Source organism: Ursus arctos, unplaced genomic scaffold, assembly GCF_023065955.2.
Source record: "Ursus arctos isolate Adak ecotype North America unplaced genomic scaffold, UrsArc2.0 scaffold_25, whole genome shotgun sequence".
Lineage (NCBI taxonomy): Eukaryota > Metazoa > Chordata > Mammalia > Carnivora > Ursidae > Ursus > Ursus arctos.
In genome coordinates, this window is record NW_026622930.1 from 11,874,954 (window position 1) to 11,892,457 (window position 17,504).

General features: G+C 45.1%; 1 protein-coding gene across 3 annotated transcripts in view; it reads left to right on the plus strand.

The window, feature by feature from the left end:
- The first annotated feature begins 6,711 nt into the window (after positions 1-6,711).
- FBLN5 (fibulin 5) overlaps positions 6,712-17,504 on the plus strand; it is an 84,597-nt gene continuing 73,804 nt past the window's right edge. The window contains exon 1 of one of the 3 annotated variants that reach the window (XM_057318679.1): positions 6,712-7,169. Coding sequence is in view for 2 of the 3 variants with exons in the window: in XM_026515437.4 (XP_026371222.2) it covers positions 13,994-14,049 (56 nt within the window). In the remaining variant the exon portion in view is untranslated. Of the gene's footprint in view, positions 7,170-12,808; positions 13,502-13,688; positions 14,050-17,504 lie in introns of those variants that run through there. The other 2 variants (XM_026515438.4, XM_026515437.4) reach the window with 2 other exon arrangements.

A 17,504-nucleotide genomic window follows, 5' to 3' on the forward strand; every position in this document is an offset into this window, starting at 1 on the left:
TCTGAAACCAAGTTGTGTCAGAGATGAGCCATCTGCTCAAGGAATCTTAGTAACCATACAGTGATGAAGCATATAATTGTTATGTTAGCAATAGGACATGGCGAACGGTATTTTTACTGCAATATTTTAACTACAGTACTTTTACTGTTTACTTCTCTCTAAACTTACTAGAATTTGTGGTTGAATTTTGCTTTAGCTGCCAGTTTTTCACAACATTCCTAATGTTTTTCAACCGCTATAATATAGTAGAAAAGCCATCCATCCAGCCATTGAATTTGATTTTAATATGATCCTGGGTCATGTTTGGTTGAGTTTTAGTCCCTGCCATTATCGATTTTTAAAAGAAAAAAAAACCGAAAATAACAAAAACATGGACAATTAAAATATTAACTATCCTCTGCAAATAAAGCCTCCCATTTATTGTAACCTTTTAATGGTTAATTGAAAAGCGGAAAAAAGACTCAAAATACTTATCTGATCACTAGATGGGAAACAAACTTCATCTTCAGGGATAAGGGGAGTGATAAGAATTAGTGGGGGAGTGCCATTGTGCATCAGACTTAAAACATTTGACTCTGATTTTTCAAGCCAATGGAGTTTTTCATATATCAAAGTATTTAAAACGTCTTCCATCCACAAAAATTTCCTTTAATTTTGTAAATATTGAGTAAGTATAACTGATATTTATTTTATATATTCCTATGGAAAAAGTAATGGTATTTAATGTTCTGACATTTGTGATTATTTGCCAGTCTTTACTTTTTAACTTATTAAGGTTTCTCTAATTAAACTTGGTAAGTTGTCTTTTGGTTTTTAGGGAAATATCTAAATGTGGGACATTTACAACCCAACCTTAATATTGGGTTGTGTTTTATAGAGCTAAAGTCAATGCATTTCTGAATTTCTCAGGAGCACTGCAAGGCAAAAAAAAAAAAAAAAACAAAAAAAAAAAACTCCAAATAAAAATGATATATGTAAGTTGGCAATGTCTTTATCCACAATAAAAAAATTTTTTTAGCAAACAGCTGCTGACTTTTTCTTTAGAAGGGGGAGAAATGACTTACACATGTTGTTTATAGCAGCAGTTGATGAACTACGGAAGCTGATGTCTTCAAGTGTTCACCGGATGTTGCTGTTCGGGTGTTGGGAGCCTTGGAAATGGGAAGTGTGAACAATTTAATAGATGCCGAAGATTTTGTATGAAAAGAGGATCTGAGAGGTTTTAGTGAGCCTTTTAATTTTCTTTCAGAGGTAATATGCATCATTGGGCTCTTGGTTTTTCAGTAAGATAATCAGTTATGTCTTCCTTTTTTTCTGACATGTGGAACTTGAATATTTTTAACTATTCATGTGATGGTAGTATTGGAAGGAGCATAGTTTTCAAAGTTGGGAGATGGGAGTACTGCTTTTGCTCAATCCTTTCTCTGTGACCTTTAACAAAATTGCCTTCACTGTGGGACTGATTTCTCTCATCTTTCAGCACCCACATAGTAAGTGATCAGATGACACATGCATTCACAATATTAAATGAATAAATGTATCACTTGTGGAAATGCTTTATAAAGCCTATCGTTCTACACAGATTTTAGAAGTTCTGGTTATTACTGCCAAAAAGTGGGTAAGAATGTCAGGGGTGGAGGTGTTACTGAAGTCAAAGGTTGTTTCAAGAAGGTAGAAAGAGGTCAAAAGTGTGAAGTGCTTGTTGCCCTGGCAAGATAAGTTTTAAGAAGAATCCATTGGATTTAGGGACCGGGAAGTTGTTGGCTTTGAGCTTCAGCCGTGTTTGTGGAATGGCAGAAGCAAAAGTCGTATTGTCAAGTGGGTTGAGTCGGTGATGAGCAAGTAAAGATGTGTTTGTAGGCGACTCTGAGAAGTCACACTGTGAGGGGAAGAGAGGACATGAGGAGATGAGGAGTGGGGTGGAGGGAAAGTCATGTTCGGCTGGGAGGCTGAAGCATGTGTGAGTGCTCCTGGGAGGACGCAGCTTAGACCAGACCAAGAGGCTGAAGACATTGGAGACAGTTCCTGAGAAGTGGGAGCTGATAGAAGCGGAACACAGGGTCGGCCTGAGGGAGGAAGGCGCCTTTCTTGGGACAGGAGTGAGGGAAGAGAGGGCAGATGCAGATGGCAGGTGGATTGGGGTGGAGGGAAGTTGTGGGAATTTAATTCGGTGATGTTGGCAGGGAGTTTATCTGCTAAAAATGGGGGCGTCTGAGGCAGAAGAAACCCAGTCCCATGGGGGAGACAGACATGGGTGCTGATCACTGGAAAAATGTGAGAAGTACCAAGTGCTTGGAGGCCTCTCAGGCAGGCGGTCACGTGGGAGCAAGGGGAATGGGGGTTAAGCACGTCTTCGAGCAAGATTTGAGCACTCTAGAAGGAAGCAAGCTAGCAAATTAAATGTCAGATAAGAGGCAAACAATTCTTGCCCTTAACCAGCAATCATGGGGTATAAAATGTTACGGACCTGAACCTTGTTTTCCTGTTCTTGGGACTTAGGTCATGTGAACATAGGATATATCTGAGGGGTTTACAGCATTCCTTTGCCGTAATTAATATATCCAGTGAATTAATCACCCATTATAATTACAACAGTATTTGTTTTGGAGATAAAAATCCAAGAATGTAAATAAATAAAAACTTAAGGCAAATATTTGAACCCTTAGTTGGTTTTGTGCCTTGGTTCTTCCTGTGCATCGGTCTTTGAGCCCTCCTGGGGTTAGGAAATGAATGATCTGCTCTATCATGATACCAGAACTGTGATCATTTTCATCTGTGGCTGTTTCATGAGTCCTCTCCTGTTCAGCTCCAGCGTCCTTTGAACCCTCAGAAATGAAGTCTCGATTGAAAATACTGTGAACTTAATGTACGGGTTTGGTAAGGTTGTTTCCTAGCTATCTTTGGCCTGTTCGAAATGTAAGCGACATTATTTTTTCTAAGATATGTGGCATTTGGGGGCGCCTGGCTGCCTCGTCTGTGGAGCATTCGATTCTTGATCTCTCGGGGTCCTGCATTTGAGCCCCACGTTGGGTGGAGAGATTACTTTAAATTTAAAATCTTTAAAAAATAAGTAAAATGCACGGCAATGAGATGTTGAGGGACATTATGTTGCGAGACACTTTTCCTCTAGCGATGGGGACTCCATCTCAAGCCCTCCTTGACCCAGGGCAAATGCAAACACTCCCCAGAGGACAGTCCCTCCCAGACAGTGAAGGGAAACAGGACTTCCTTTCCAGAAAACCTTGGAAACCAAAGTCGTAAATATTTGCTTCAGGTTTCCGGCGCGGCTCCTTCCACCGAGGTGTGTGTCAAGGTCCCGCGCTATCCCCTGGGAGTTAACACGTCAGGCCCTTCCACAAAGGGATCTTTCAGGCGCTCTCCGTGAATCGAGACGCGGACGGTGATGGCGTTACAAGTTCTAGACGACTGAGGTAATTTTTTATTTTTGAAAACTTGCGTGGGCTGTGAAGTCTTTCGACATTGTCGGAATGCTTTCCGAGTCCTCTCCGCAAAGCCGCGTGCGGACGTGTTCGTGGAGCCGCGGGCGGTGCCGGGTTCGCCCCGGGTCGCGCTCGAGGCTCGGCCTCGCCGCCCGTAGCGCCTGCGCTGGAAGACTCGGACGAGCGAGCACGTCATTCTCCGCCGAACTGCCACTCGGGAAAGGAGGACTTCCGTGTTTAGAAGTCTCTTCACTTTTATTCGCCCCCACCTTGGGACATTCGGTTTACTTGGTGAAAAGTAATTTTCTGCTGCCATCCTTTAATATGTGTGTGTGTGTGAAATATTTCACACGTTTAAGAAGAGACAATAAGGATATTTAGAGACATCCGGCTATCACCGTGGGACGAGGTCAGCCCCTTCCTCTAAAAAAAAAAGTAGGAAACGAAAATGGTCAAAAACAACCATTTGGGGCCCTGGAAATCGACCAGAGGCGGGCAAGAGACTGAAAATTGTTGATTTTTGAAAAACGTAGAGCTTCAGGTAAGAACCACAGGACGCCGCAGCCTTCCTGCCTGGGGCTCCCCAAACCTCCCAGTTTTCCTCATAAGGAGCCCATCCTGAAAAGCCGCAAAAGCTAGTCATGCAAACCAGCCGCTTTGTTGCCCGAGGGGTGGGCTGCGTGGTGGGGGTGGAGATGATGCACGAACTGCAACTTTGCCCGTTAAAAGTGCTGAACTCGGAAGGAAACGTGGAGAAAACTCAGCTCTGCTCGTCTTGAGATCGCAATTCCAGAGAGGGAGAGGGGCCGACCGTAGGAAGGCAGCGGGAAGACTCTGGAGCTGAGGAAGCCGGGGAGGGACTGGCCTCAGAGCGCTTCTCAGTCTGTGCCCCGGGGCCACGGGCCGTGGATGGAAGCCACGGGCTCTGCTGACCACGGCGCCACGCAGGAGCAACCTCTGGGAAGCCAGAGCACGAGGTACAAAAAAAAAAAAAAAAAAAAAAAAAGATGTAAAAACAGCAGAGACACCAGCAGCTGCACTTTCCTATGGGGGAGACTGATTTCCTCGGTTTAAATTGCATCAGGTTTCTTAAAAAATCAGAAAAATACATCAGAATACCTTAGTTGCTCCAATATAATCCAAAGTGTCCAGATTTCAATAAAAAATGGTGAGGAAGGCAAAGAAGAAAGTGTGACCCAGGCTCAGGAAAAAAGCCGTCAGAAGAAACTGTGTTGGCCCAAATGTTGGATTTCGCCCACAAAAACTTCCAAACAGGGATGGCCAGGACAAAACTTGAAGTGTGTTCAAAGGGTACAGAATAAACATTTGCATACTCACTACCCACCTTAATCAAATCTTAGCATTGGGTCATATTTCCTAAAGAATTATACTTTCTTTAGAGAAAGTTTTGAACTTGGACTTCATCAAAGCAGAGAGGGCAGCATCCTGAGCCCATGTACCCACGGCCAGCTTCCACGACTACCAACTCCGGGTTGTCAAGTCTCCACTCTTGTACCACCTTCTTCCTTGTTCTTTTTCTTTTCTTTTCTTTTCTTTTTTAAGATTATTTATTTGACAGCACGAGCAGGGGGAGCAGTGGGCAGAAGGGAGAGGGAGAAGCAGACTCCCGGCTGAGCAGGGTGCCAATGCAGATCGATCCCAGGACTCTTGGGATCATGATCTGAGCCAAAGGCAGATGCTTAACCGAATGAGCCACCCAGGCGACCCTTCTTGTTCTTTATTTTGAAAGCATTTTCACACAGCGTGTCTTAAAACTGTAACAAGGAGTCAATTTTGTTACTTTTTGGGGGACAACGGAGATGATCAAATAATGCATGCTGCTTCCCTTCCTGAATTCAGGCTCTTTGTTAAAATCTGCCATCCCAGGGGCACCTGGGTGGCTCAGTTGGTTAAGCAGTTGAGCATCTGCTCTGGCTCAGGTCATGACCTCCAGGTCCTGGGATTGAGTCCCATAAGGGGCTGCCCGCTCAATGGGGAGACTGCTTCTCCCTCTCCTGCTGCCCCTGCTTGTGGTCTCTCCCTCTCTCTCTCTCTCTGCCAAATAAACTTAAAAAAAATATTTGCCATCCCATCTGGGTACATAGGCTTGCAAGGTCTGTCATGTTTGCTATGAAAAGTCCTTTCTTTTGTGCAATATGATGACGTATATGATAGTCGTGTAGATTTTTAATTTTATTTTGGCAAAATTCAAAGTTGACATAATATCGTTCCCTCTAATTTTTGAGGGTGTTGATTTTACTGGTCTGATAGATTGAGGAATTTGGGAACCGCTAATCTTACATGGATTGTGAATAGGAAATGAGATAATTCAAACATCATGCCATCATAAAGTTATATTAAGTTTGCCCCTAACCTCAATTCACATTAAGTGTCGAAAACAGACAAAAACGACACAGGGATGGCAAATAGACAAGTGCCGTTAGCTATTTTCTTGAGTGCAACTCTGGGGCCCCACGGCAAAGGGCGTGCTTGCCTGAAGTCTTTTATGGTAGAGATCCCGTATTTTACATGTGGTTATATGCTAAAACCACAGCCAGTTAAAATAATCCATAAGAAAAGCCCAGGTGTTTTCACAATTTGTTGAATTTCCTGAGAATTCCAAGCATGTGCAGAAAATTCTAACGTCTTTGAACAAGTTGGTTAAAGTAGAGTTAGAGATCCCATGTCATCAGGGAAGAAACCCTGAAAATCTGGGTTTTAATTTCTATTCTGCCCCTAATGCTCTGATCCTAGGTAAATGAGTCTCTCTGGGCTTTTGTTTTCACATTTGTAAAATTAAGGGGTTACAGTAAATGATTTCTGAGTTTTGGGACTAGGTTCCCTCCTCCAGGCAATGTCCTTTTAACATTCTCAAGACTGGAGAGGGAACATCTTTGTGCCCTCCTTTGACAAATGCAAACTTAATTTGCCCTATAGAGAGATGGTGTTGGGGGGAGAAGTTCCACAGCTTTACTGAGGGCCTACTGTGCGCTGGCACTTGCTAGGTGCTTTAGGAACTCTATTTTTATTACAGCACCATGTTATTATTTTTGCCCCCATTTTATAGCTGAAAACCTGAAGCTCAGCAAGGTTAAAAATTTTCTTAGGGTCCTGTATTTGTTGGGGTTCTCCAGAGAAACAGAACCAATATTTTCTTTTCTCTTCTTTCTTTCTTTCTTTCTTTCTTTCTTTCTTTCTTTCTTTCTTTCTTTCTTTCTTTTCTTAAGGATTTTATTTGTTTATCAGAGAGAGAGACAGCACAAGCAGGGGGAACAGCAGGCAGAGGGAGAAGCAGACTCCCTGCAGAGCAGGGAGCCCAATGCCGGACTCGATCCTAGGACCTTGGGATCATGACCAGAGCCGAAGGCAGACGCTTAACCAACTGAGACACCCAGGTGCCCCAGAACCAAGATTTTTAAAGTTCACTCTATGCTTGACATAAGCATGACACAGAGGGCAGCAACCATGAAGGATGGCATTAAGACATCCAAATACATAAAAATGTAAAATGTACATGTTTCAAAAATTTTGGAAGACAAAAAGGCAAAACACAAACTGAGGAAACTCTGTAACATGAATGACAATGGCGAACTATCTTTACTATGGGAATAGAAACAGGCAAGAATGTAGAGACACAACTCATGTTCCTTAGGGTTTCTGGCAGAGGCCGCTGCTCGTCCACGGATGTCCATTCTCTGCGTTCACAGCAGGAGAACTCCCGATTCTTAGGTAAGTCGGTTCGTGATCTCTCAGGACACAGGCTACATCTCCCAGCGCCCCTTGCAGCTGGGTGCTATCGGCTTCTATCCTGCTTCCTGCAATGTGAGTGTGGTGGTGCACCATTTTGGACCAAGTAGAAGGAGGTCAACACTCTAGAGATTGCCAAGCAGCAAGACTGATACCCTAAAGGGATCCAGCTGCTATAGTAGCCCCAGCCCACTATCCTACAGGGTGTAATGTGAGAACACGTATCGTTCTGTCACCAAACATAACTTTTGAGGTATTTCTAGTAAAAAAAAAAAAATCAACACAAACTACCACCAAAAACCCCAAACCAAAAACTACCAATAGGATGGAGTCCTTTTGACTTATTTATTAGTTCACAGAGAGTGAACTACTCACCTTGATGTGGTGCCTGATAAGTCAGGAGAGGGAATGGATTTGGGGAAGTAGCCTGTAAGGAGCTGAACATGAGCAAGAGAGAAGCTAGGGATGGCTTTATTCAAGGGTCATCAGCATAACTGACTGTTTATGGGACCTACGTCCCATAATAGCTCAGGGACCAGTGACTATGTCCAGGAGAGTAGTGAGAAAGAGTACAGAGTCTGGATCTAATTTGGGGGGACCCTTTGGTTAGTGGGGGGAGAGAGAAAGGGGGCTGGAGAAAATGCAGAGTCACAGTGGGAAAACCAGGATAACTTAAAGTCTTAGACACAAGAGAGGAGAAGATGGTTCGTTAATGGTCAGATACTTCAAAGGGACAGAAGAACAGTTAGGAATGGAGGAAAAGTCATTGCGTTTGGCCATGAGATCACTGGAAAACTGAGAAAGTACCATTTTGGGTGAACGGTGGGGCATGGCCAGAGGTCTGACGGCTGAGGTGGGAGGAGGTGGTGAGGAGGTGGCTGACACACGGACTCACTGAGGAGCCAGAGAGAGAGAGGAGGAGAGCATGAGCCACAGGGACTTCCGGACAATAGAAGTTTCCCCCTCCCCAGGCTGGGAAGACCTGCACGGTGGAGCCAGTGCCCAGCACCTTACCTGGGCGTTGGCAGTTATTTTAGTTTTCTGATTGTTTGGGGCCAACTTTGGAAAATATAAGAAGTGAAAGGCTTTATTCATGCTAAGAAAAGAGGAAGAGAAGGTGATGATGGGAGGACCCAGGGCGTTCTGGAGTGTTTGCAGGGAGCTAGGAGAGAGCCAGCCATGTAACCAGCGAGGTGGAGAAAGCAAATCTTGGCAACTGGAAAGCATGAGGAACCTGGAGCCAAATAGGCTTGGTTTGGGCTGGAATTTGTTTGTTTGGATTTATTGTCTGTGTGGCCCTGATCTCTTTGGGTCTTGTCTTCATCTGCAGAATGGAGGGTTTCCTATTTTACAGAGTTATTACAGTGGTCAAAGGAGAGGGTTCGTGTGGAGTCTAGCATGATCTAAACGTTCAATAACATTGTCTTCCCTGTTTTGCTTTTGCTTTCAGAAAGGCATTGTGATATAATTATTTTTGGACAGTAAAACATTAAACAATTTAATATTAATAGTCAAAATATATCATTAAATGTATAATTTTGTGAATTCCCCCCCCCAATTTAAATATCATCTTTTTTAAAAAAAACAGCCCATCTGTCTTCCAACCCATGGCACAGTGAAGACCTTGAGCTTCACGGGGCCAGGAAGGTTCATTCAGTAGATGATAAACTCTTAGATGTTCGCTACCATGTACGTTTTGTGAAGTTGTGTCATCGCTCTGATCGTATTTGATTCTGATGATGGCAGGAAGGGCAGATGTTGGGATTTCAATGTAGTAACTAAGAAAGGAAACACACTTAGGGAAGTGATGGTCCCTAAGAAGCCAGCAAGGGTCCCCCAGCAGCTCCTGCTCAGCACACCTCATTCTCTTTTTAAAAACAGAATTGCTAGATTGGGAAATGCTATAGATTACATGCGTTTTGATGTTATTAGGACATCTGACAGAGTCTCTTACCAAGTCTTTGTGGATGGGGACATGTACACTGAGTGGGAGAAGCTGGTGGCATCCCAAGTTAAACAATCAGCAGTGACCCCAAAATGTTGAAGAAGGAAAAGCAGATCAGGGCCAACCTGGACAGAGCACATCACTCCAGCACCTGTCTTGGTCAATGTTTTATTGGCAACTCTGATAAAGTCAAAGAAGTCACGGTCGGCAGACACGTAGTTGTCAAAACCGGGCCCGATACTTCATACTTTACATAGTAACATTCATGTGGGAAAAGATCTTGGACAATGGATGACAGTTTAAGAGGGACACATGGAAGACTTTGTTCTCGGTTAAGGAGGATTCGCAGTCCAAATACGGGATGAAGGAGAGGGTGTTGGCAGCCTGTGTACCACGGATTGTTTTTGTTGATGCCAATTTCACATGAACCAAAGGCTGATGCAGCCACGCAGGAGGAGAGGGAGCGCGGGGCAGCAGAGTCATGTGATGTATAAGGAACCCTTGAAAGAACTAGGGGTGCTCCTCCTGGGGAAGAGGACACCAGCACTGCCAGGAGGGAGAGCTCTTTTCACGAAAAGGAAGCTGGTAGCCATGTAGAGGGGGGAGTAGCCCAGGGCTGCAGAGGGGAGAAGCAGATCTGGGTTCAACTCAGTACAGAACTTTCTAACAATGCGAACTGTTCAATGGTGACCCGGGCTGTTTTGTGAGATTATGTCCCTTTTGTCCATGGAAGTGCATAATTGGCTAGTTATTAAAGATAACTGGAGGGGATTGTATAGGGTAAGGATTTGGACACAGTGACGATCATGAGGATAACCAGCTTTTATTTTATTCGCACAACCCTGAGAGGTAAATATCATCTCCCTTTTGAAGATGAGGAAACCGAGAGGCAGAGAGGTTAAGTGATTCACCCAAGGTCACCCAGCAGGTAGGTGGCGAAACCAGGACAAAGATCAAGTCTTTCATTGCAACCCTAACTCTCTTCCCTCTTCCAACCTTGGAGTTTTAAAATGGAAACAGTCTCTGGTCCAAGATGGGTTCCTGGACAATTTTGCTTTCAAGATCCTCAATTTGCTCGATTTGTAAAAAACGGGCATATAGATTTTCTTGCCCTCCTTTTCCTTCAAGAAGGTTGATACTATAAGTGAGGTCTATGGACTAGTCATTTAAAACTCTTCTTACTCCCCAAATAGCACTACGTAAATAGAATATATGTTTATTTTTATTATTATTTTTTTAGAGAGAGAGAAAGAGAGCGGTGGGGGATGGGCAGAGGGAGAGAAAAGAGAGAATCTTAAGCAGACTCCATGCCCAGTGTGAAGCCTGATGCGGGGCTGGATCTCACGACTCTGAGGTCATGACTTGAGCTGAAATCAAGAGTCGGATACCTAACCAACTGAGCCACTCAGTGCCCCTAATATATGTTTAAATTAAAGTAACCTCATATTTTGAATAGATAATACGTGCTCATGGTACAAAATTCTAATTTTACCAAAAGGTGAGAAGGGAAGAGCAAATTTTCTTTTCACTTCTCTTCCCCAGTTGCCTACCCAATTTCCTTCCCAGGAGACAAGCCATCCTAACAGTTTCTCATGTACCCTTCAGGAGAAATCTTTTCTTTACATACACAAGAAAGAACTTGTATGTGTATTTTTTTCGCAAATGGTGGCCTGCCTACACACTTCTACAACTTGCTTTTACACTTATCAATATATCCTATGGGGCTATGTGAAATTACCAGTATTCTACCATTTTGACTGTGCTGGAAATCCTTCAGTAGCAAGCACACAAGGAGCTAGTTTGGTCCTTTTAAAAAATATATATATAACATAAGATTTCATGAATCCTAAGTGGACACTCCTCTGTGTAACCAGGACCCAGATTGCTAATTCGAATGTTATCAGCATCCAGAAGAGTCCCTTGAGGGCGTGGTCCCGGCGTTCTGGGATCGAGCCCCACATCGGGCTCCTCTGCTATGAGCCTGCTTCTTCCTCTCCCACTCCCCCTGCTTGTGTTCCCTCTCTCGCTGGCTGTCTCTATCTCTGTCGAATAAATAAATAAAATCTTAAAAAAAAAAAAAAAAAGAAGAGCCCCTTGAAGCCACTACCTCATTCAGAATTCTATATAAAAGGAGTCGTTTGGTATGTACTCTGACGTGTCTGGCTTTTTTGGTTGGTTGCACAACAGTCCAGTTTTGGAAATCCTCTTCTTTATTTAACCCTATTGGTGCCCAACTGATGGATGTTAAGGCAGTTTATAAACTTCTGCAATTGGGGTCAGTGAACAACCTTGTAAATATAATGTGTTTTTAAAAATGTTTTATCATAGGAGATTTTCAGCATATACAAAGTAAATAGAATGGTACAGTAGACACTGGGCTTTGACAACCACTAGAATTCTGATGTTTTTGTTGAATGCATTTTTTTATTTTTATATTTTTAAAAGATTTTATTTTTATTTAAGTAATCTACACCCAACACAGGACTCAAACTCATGACCTGGAATTTAAGAGTAGCATGCCCGTCTGATTGAGCCAGCCAGGTGTTTCAAATGCATTTTTATTTTTATGTATTTATTTATAAAGATTTAATTTTTAAAGATTTATTTATTTATTTATTTGACAGAGAGAGACAGCCAGCAAGAGAGGGAACACAAGCAGGGGGAGTGGGAGAGGAAGAAGCAGGCTTCTAGCGGAGGAGCCTGATGTGGGGCTCAATCCCAGAACGCCAGGATCATGCCCCTAGCTGAAGGCAGACACCCAACGACTGTGCCACCCAGGCGCCCCTCAAATGCATTTTTAGAGTAGGATTTCATTTACTTACAAAAAAGATGGCCTTTGAGAAGGCTAACTATGTAGACTTTGGCGTCTCAATTGTGTCAATGAATAGCTGTGTGACCACGGGGGAGCTACCTAACCTCTCTTAACCCCACTCCAGTAAAATAGAGATGGAATTCCTATTGCACATAGTTGTGAAGAGACAGGACCTCATCAGGGCCTTTCCAGCTGTAGGTAGGTCTTTGTTGATGGGACCAAGGGAAGATGCAGGTAGGGAAGGAGGGGCTTGGACTACTGCCAATCTCACGATGGTCTTTTCTAGAATAGTGCCTTTGGTAAGACGTCATCTCACGAAAAGTTTCCAATGCTTAAAAACAGAAAGAAAGGAAGAAAAAGAAATAATTTGACGCCCCCCCCATACAATGAATGTGAAACACTGATCATAATGCTTTTAGGTTCTTCTGCTTTCCCCAACTGTCCTTTTTTGTCTTTTCAAATCACCGTTTCACTTGTTAAAATCCCTTTCGAGCCAAGGAACACTTAAAAAAAAATTAAAAATTTTTCCAGCTTTATTGAGATATACTAGGACATTGAGTCCGTGTAAGGCAGACGGCGTGTGGATCTGTGACTGGACACTGTTTAATTAAAGCAGGAACGTGCCCCCGAGAATCAGGGGACGAGGGCGGGGCGGGCGCGTGGCCTCGGGAAATTTGCTTTGCACAAGCTGATGTCTTGAATTAGCCTCCGCCAGATTCCATCCTCCTCCTCTTCCCCACCCCCTTGTGCTCCCCACCCCTTCTAGAAAACCTGAGTCTCCCGTGCCTTCCCCCAAGCCTCTGCTTCATTGGGTCTGGCTCCCCGAAGATTCGGGTCCCGGTTTCGCTGTGTCTGTCCTGAGTTCAAGTCGTCCCTCTCCCGGAGGGTGACTTTCGCGGGCGTCCCCAGCCTCCCAAGGGCTGGGGTGCAGGATCCTCCTCCCCACGCCTTGGCCTCACCGCCCGCCCCGCCGCGGGCAGCGCCGTCCTTGCTGGGTGGGAAGTAAAGGGTCAACGGGCCCTCCCAGCCCCCCGCCCCCTTGCACTTGCCCGCCAATCGCCTCCGGTAGAGATGCGGGGAGCGCGAGTGCGGCTGCTCCGGCCGGGCGGCGGGCCGGGGCTCTCCTCCCAGCCGAGCACTGGGTCCTGGCAGACGCCCCAAGATTGTTGTGAGGAGTCTAGCCAGTTGGTGAGCGCTGTAATCTGAACCAGCTGTGTCCAGACTGAGGCCCCATTTGCATTGTTTAACATACTTAGAAAATGAAGTGTTCATTTTTAAAATTCCTCCTCCAATTGGTTTAATGCTGAATTACTGAAAAGGGCTAAGCAAAACCAGGTGCTTTTTCTGTGGGCTCTCCAGTGGCTCGGAGGACCCAGGCTCTCCCCTTGTCCTCCCCACGACTGGTTCGTCCCCCAGGAATAAAGTAACGGCGAGCCCCAAGGGCCCAGAGGGAGCCGAAGTTCACGGCCGGCTCCGAGGTCCCGGCGCTGCCAGCTCTTTTTCTTTTCCCCTTTGCCGCCCCTGCTCACACATCTTGGACATGCCAGGATTAAAAAGGTAGGTTCCCCCCCGCTCAGGACTTTTTTCCTCCAGGGTCTGGAAACCTTACTAAAAACCTGATGGGTGGAAAATGGCTATGGCTGGGATTCAGGCTGTGTCAGGATATTGGAAAAGGCATTAGCTAGTGATGCAATGATATTGTTAATTATAAAAAGCTGCGCCTCTGTAATTTCCATCTTGAAGCCTTCTTTTGGGAGTGGGTATTTTATAATACGGCTTCAGAAGTCAGCATCCGGGAGAAGTCTGCAAAAACCTCAGAGCAGCGTGACGCGCGCTCTTTCTTTTCTTTAAGGGCAGCGAATTTTTGTGCCATTTTAGAATATATATATTATATATATATATATATTTCTAACGTTGGGAGACCAATTACGAGTTCTCTAGCAATTACTAGCCATTATTTTGCTGCATTGGCTGTCGGACAAGAGGACGGGCTAGCTGAACATCCCGAAATTGGATTTGCTCTATGTCTGTGTGGGATTCACAAAGGGCATGCTACCCAGAAGTTTCAAGCCAATGAAAAGTGGGGACTGCAGACAGAAATACATGTAAGCAAACATTTTGCTGTTCTTTAAGAAAATTGCAATTTCAGTCAAGGAATCCTTAAATCTTGAAGAACTTTATCTAGATTATATCTGCACAGTCTTTACCGAACTCTTGAAAATGTAGCTGCTTTAGACAGATGAACTGCGAGCCTGTACTGGGAACAGGCACCTCTCTGACAGATAGCCCTGAGACTCAGTGGGCCCCTCTGGCTTTCCTTACACTGCAGGCTGGTGCACAAAATGGGTGGACCCACCTGTTTTTGAAAGCTCCAGGGGCGAGTTATGAGCATCCAAGTCTCCCCTAGAATTTCTATAGTTCCTTTATTTTTAGAGTTTTCTGGAGTTCTTTGTGACAAGGTGTACTGTTTGTGAGACCGTGAGAGTAACAGGGCGTGGGTTCCTTCATTTTCGGAAAACTCTCTGGATCGATCGGCCTGAAACTTACTTGGCCCCCAGGACTCAGCTGTGGCTCATCCAGGAGGCCAGGCTTCAGGCTGGACCTTTCCGAGGAGACCTGTCCCAGGGCTGCCCTCCAGCCAAGGGGAACTGGGAGTAGGGGAGTCGGGGGAGAAATGGGGTTAGCATGCCTTTTCCACTAGCTCTTGGAGCCCACTGCATTCAGTCAGGCTGTTCTGTCTCCAACATAAACGAGACAGGGTTTTATAACCAAGCGAAAGGAAACTTCATGTGAAGAAACAGGAAAACATTGAAATTCATAATATACAGCTTGGAAAATAAATTTGTTATTGTTCTTTCATTCCTTCCAGATATAAATCTGGCCGTCGCAAGTATCAAAAAGCCCTGGGATTTGGCTCTGCACTTTATAAGGTCAGAGCTGTCTCCGGCGTTCTAGAACCTGGCTCACACAGGCGCTTAGATGAAATGAAAATGTGTGGACTCGCAGGGTCTTTATTCTTTGGATCGAGGACTAGATGAAGAAAGTGGGCCTGTGTCTGTCTCCTAGCACAACGTCATGGTTCTGTTCTCCCTCGATGGCGGCTCAATTCCAGGGCCCTGCAACTACCCAGTGTTGCTAACTCCAATGAGCCTTGTGTCATGGATTGAGTGAGCTTTGTCATCTATTGAACGTTCTTTTTCTGAAGGGAGGGATTGTAAAGTGGAGGTGTGTGTTGATAGTAGCAAGTCTCTAAGATCACCTCCTCTGGGAAGCCTTCTCTGACCTTCCTGCCCCTGCCTCCAGCCTGGCTCTCACGGTGCTCACTGGGTATTTCTCTCAGTGCTCTTACCAGTGTGTATCAACGTTATCAAATCAGGTGGCTCTCCAGCCAGCTCCCCAGGCACCGGCTGGGTTGTAGTTTTGTTGCTCTTCTGTCCAGGGTCCGTGCTTGCAAGTAGTAGTTGCTCGGATAAATTGCTATTGAACCGAACGATAATAGCACTAAATAGCTCTTCATTTACAAAGATTTTTTTTAAACCATTGTAATAATTTTTTTAAAAGATTTATTTATTTATTTATTTGAGAGAGAGAGAGAGAGAGTGAGTGAGCAGGGGGAGGGGCAGAGGGAAAGGGAGAGAATCTCAAGCAGACTCTCCACTGAGCACGAAGCCCAGCTCAGGGCTTGATCCCACAACCCTGGGATCATGACCTGAGCCGAAACCAAGAGTCAGACACTTAACCAACTGTGCCACCCAGGCGCCTCTAAACCATTATAATCATTTTTAAAATTTTTTATTAAATCTTTTTTTTTAAAGATTTTATTTACTTGAGAGAGAATGAGAGAAAGAGCACAAGCAGAGGGGAGGGGCAGAAGGAGAAGCAGGCTCTCCGCTGATCAGGGAGCCTGACGTGGGACTCGATCCCAGCACCCTGGGATCATGACTCGAGCTGAAGGCAGACACTCAACCGACTGAGCCCCCGAGGCACCCCCGTAATCATTTTTTTTTTAAGATTTTATTTATTTATGTGACAGAGAGACAGCCAGTGAGAGAGGGAACACAGCAGGGGGCGTGGGAGAGGAAGAAGCAGACTCCCAGCAGAGGAGCCCGATGTGGGACTCGATCCCGGAACACCGGGATCACGCCCTGAGCCGAAGGCAGACGCCCAACGACTGCGCTACCCAGGCGCCCCTGTAATCATTTTTAAGTGTGAAGTTCACTAGTGTTCCGTACATTTCATGTAGTTGTGCAGTCAGTCTCTAGAACTCTTCTCATCTCGCAAAACTGAAACTCTGTCCTCATGAAACTCCCCATTCCTTCTTCCCCTCCGTCCCTGGCACCCACCATCCCACTGTTTGTCTCTACGATTTTAACTGTTCTGTGACCCTCCTATAAATGGACTCATGCAGTATTTGTCCTTTTGTGACTGGCTTAGTTCACTTAGCATCACGTCCTCGAAGTTCACCCACGTGGTAGCTTATGCCAGAATTTGCTTCCTTGTTAAGACTGAATAATACCCCAATCCACATTTCGTTTGTCCGTTCATCTGTCGACGGAGGCTTCGGTTGTTTCCACCTTTGGGCTGTTGTGAAAAATGTTGCTGTGAAACATGGGTGTGCAAACATCTCTTCATGTCCCTACTTTTTTTTTTTTTTTTAAGATTTATTTATTTATTTATTTGACAGAGATAGCCAGTGAGAGAGGGAACGCAAGCAGGGGGAGTGGGAGAGGAAGAAGCAGGCTCATAGCGGAGGAGCCTGATGTGGGGCTCGATCCCATAACGCCGGGATCATGCCCTGAGCTGAAGGCAGACGCTTAACCGCTGTGCCACCCAGGCGCCCCCATGTCCCACCCAGGCGCCCCCATGTCCCTACTTTTACTTCTGTGTGTTTCCCCAGGAAGGGAGTTGCTGGATCGTATGGGAAATCCATGTTTAATGTTGTGGGGCACTGACACATGGCTGCCCCATTGTACCTCCCCACCAGCCCTGCACAAGGGCTCCAATTTCTTCACATCCTTGCTAACACTTGTTGCTTTCTGCTCTTTTGATTATAGCTATCCTGATGGATGTGAGGTGGTATCTATATTGTATTTTTAAAGCCTACTGGCAACCACGATTTTATTGGCTAGAAGCTTGTGGGTGATGAAGGATGAAAGTCACGAGGTTCTGTGGTCTGTGAATGGTGAGCCAGCCTGACCCAGGGTTTCTGGACTCGTCCTTCGAAGCTTTCCCTCTGCGTCCATTCTTCTCCTGGGTGCCCAGATCCCCTGGCCCCTCTTTGCCATTGGGGCCTATGTGAAGCGTACTCTGGGATTAGGAGACTTGACCAAGACACCTCTCTTCCATAGAACTCAAATGCTGCATGTTGTCACTTTCCTTTCATCTTTTGAGGGTGCTGTGGTCTCATTCACTCTGTTACCATTTCAGAATAAAGACATTCAAAACCTTGAGAGAAGTAAAGACAAAGCAGCTGGTCCATACATTGGTCATACCACAGCGGTGGGTTTTAAATTTTGTCTTTGAGGCAGCAAAACCTTTTATTAAAAAAAAAAGGCATACA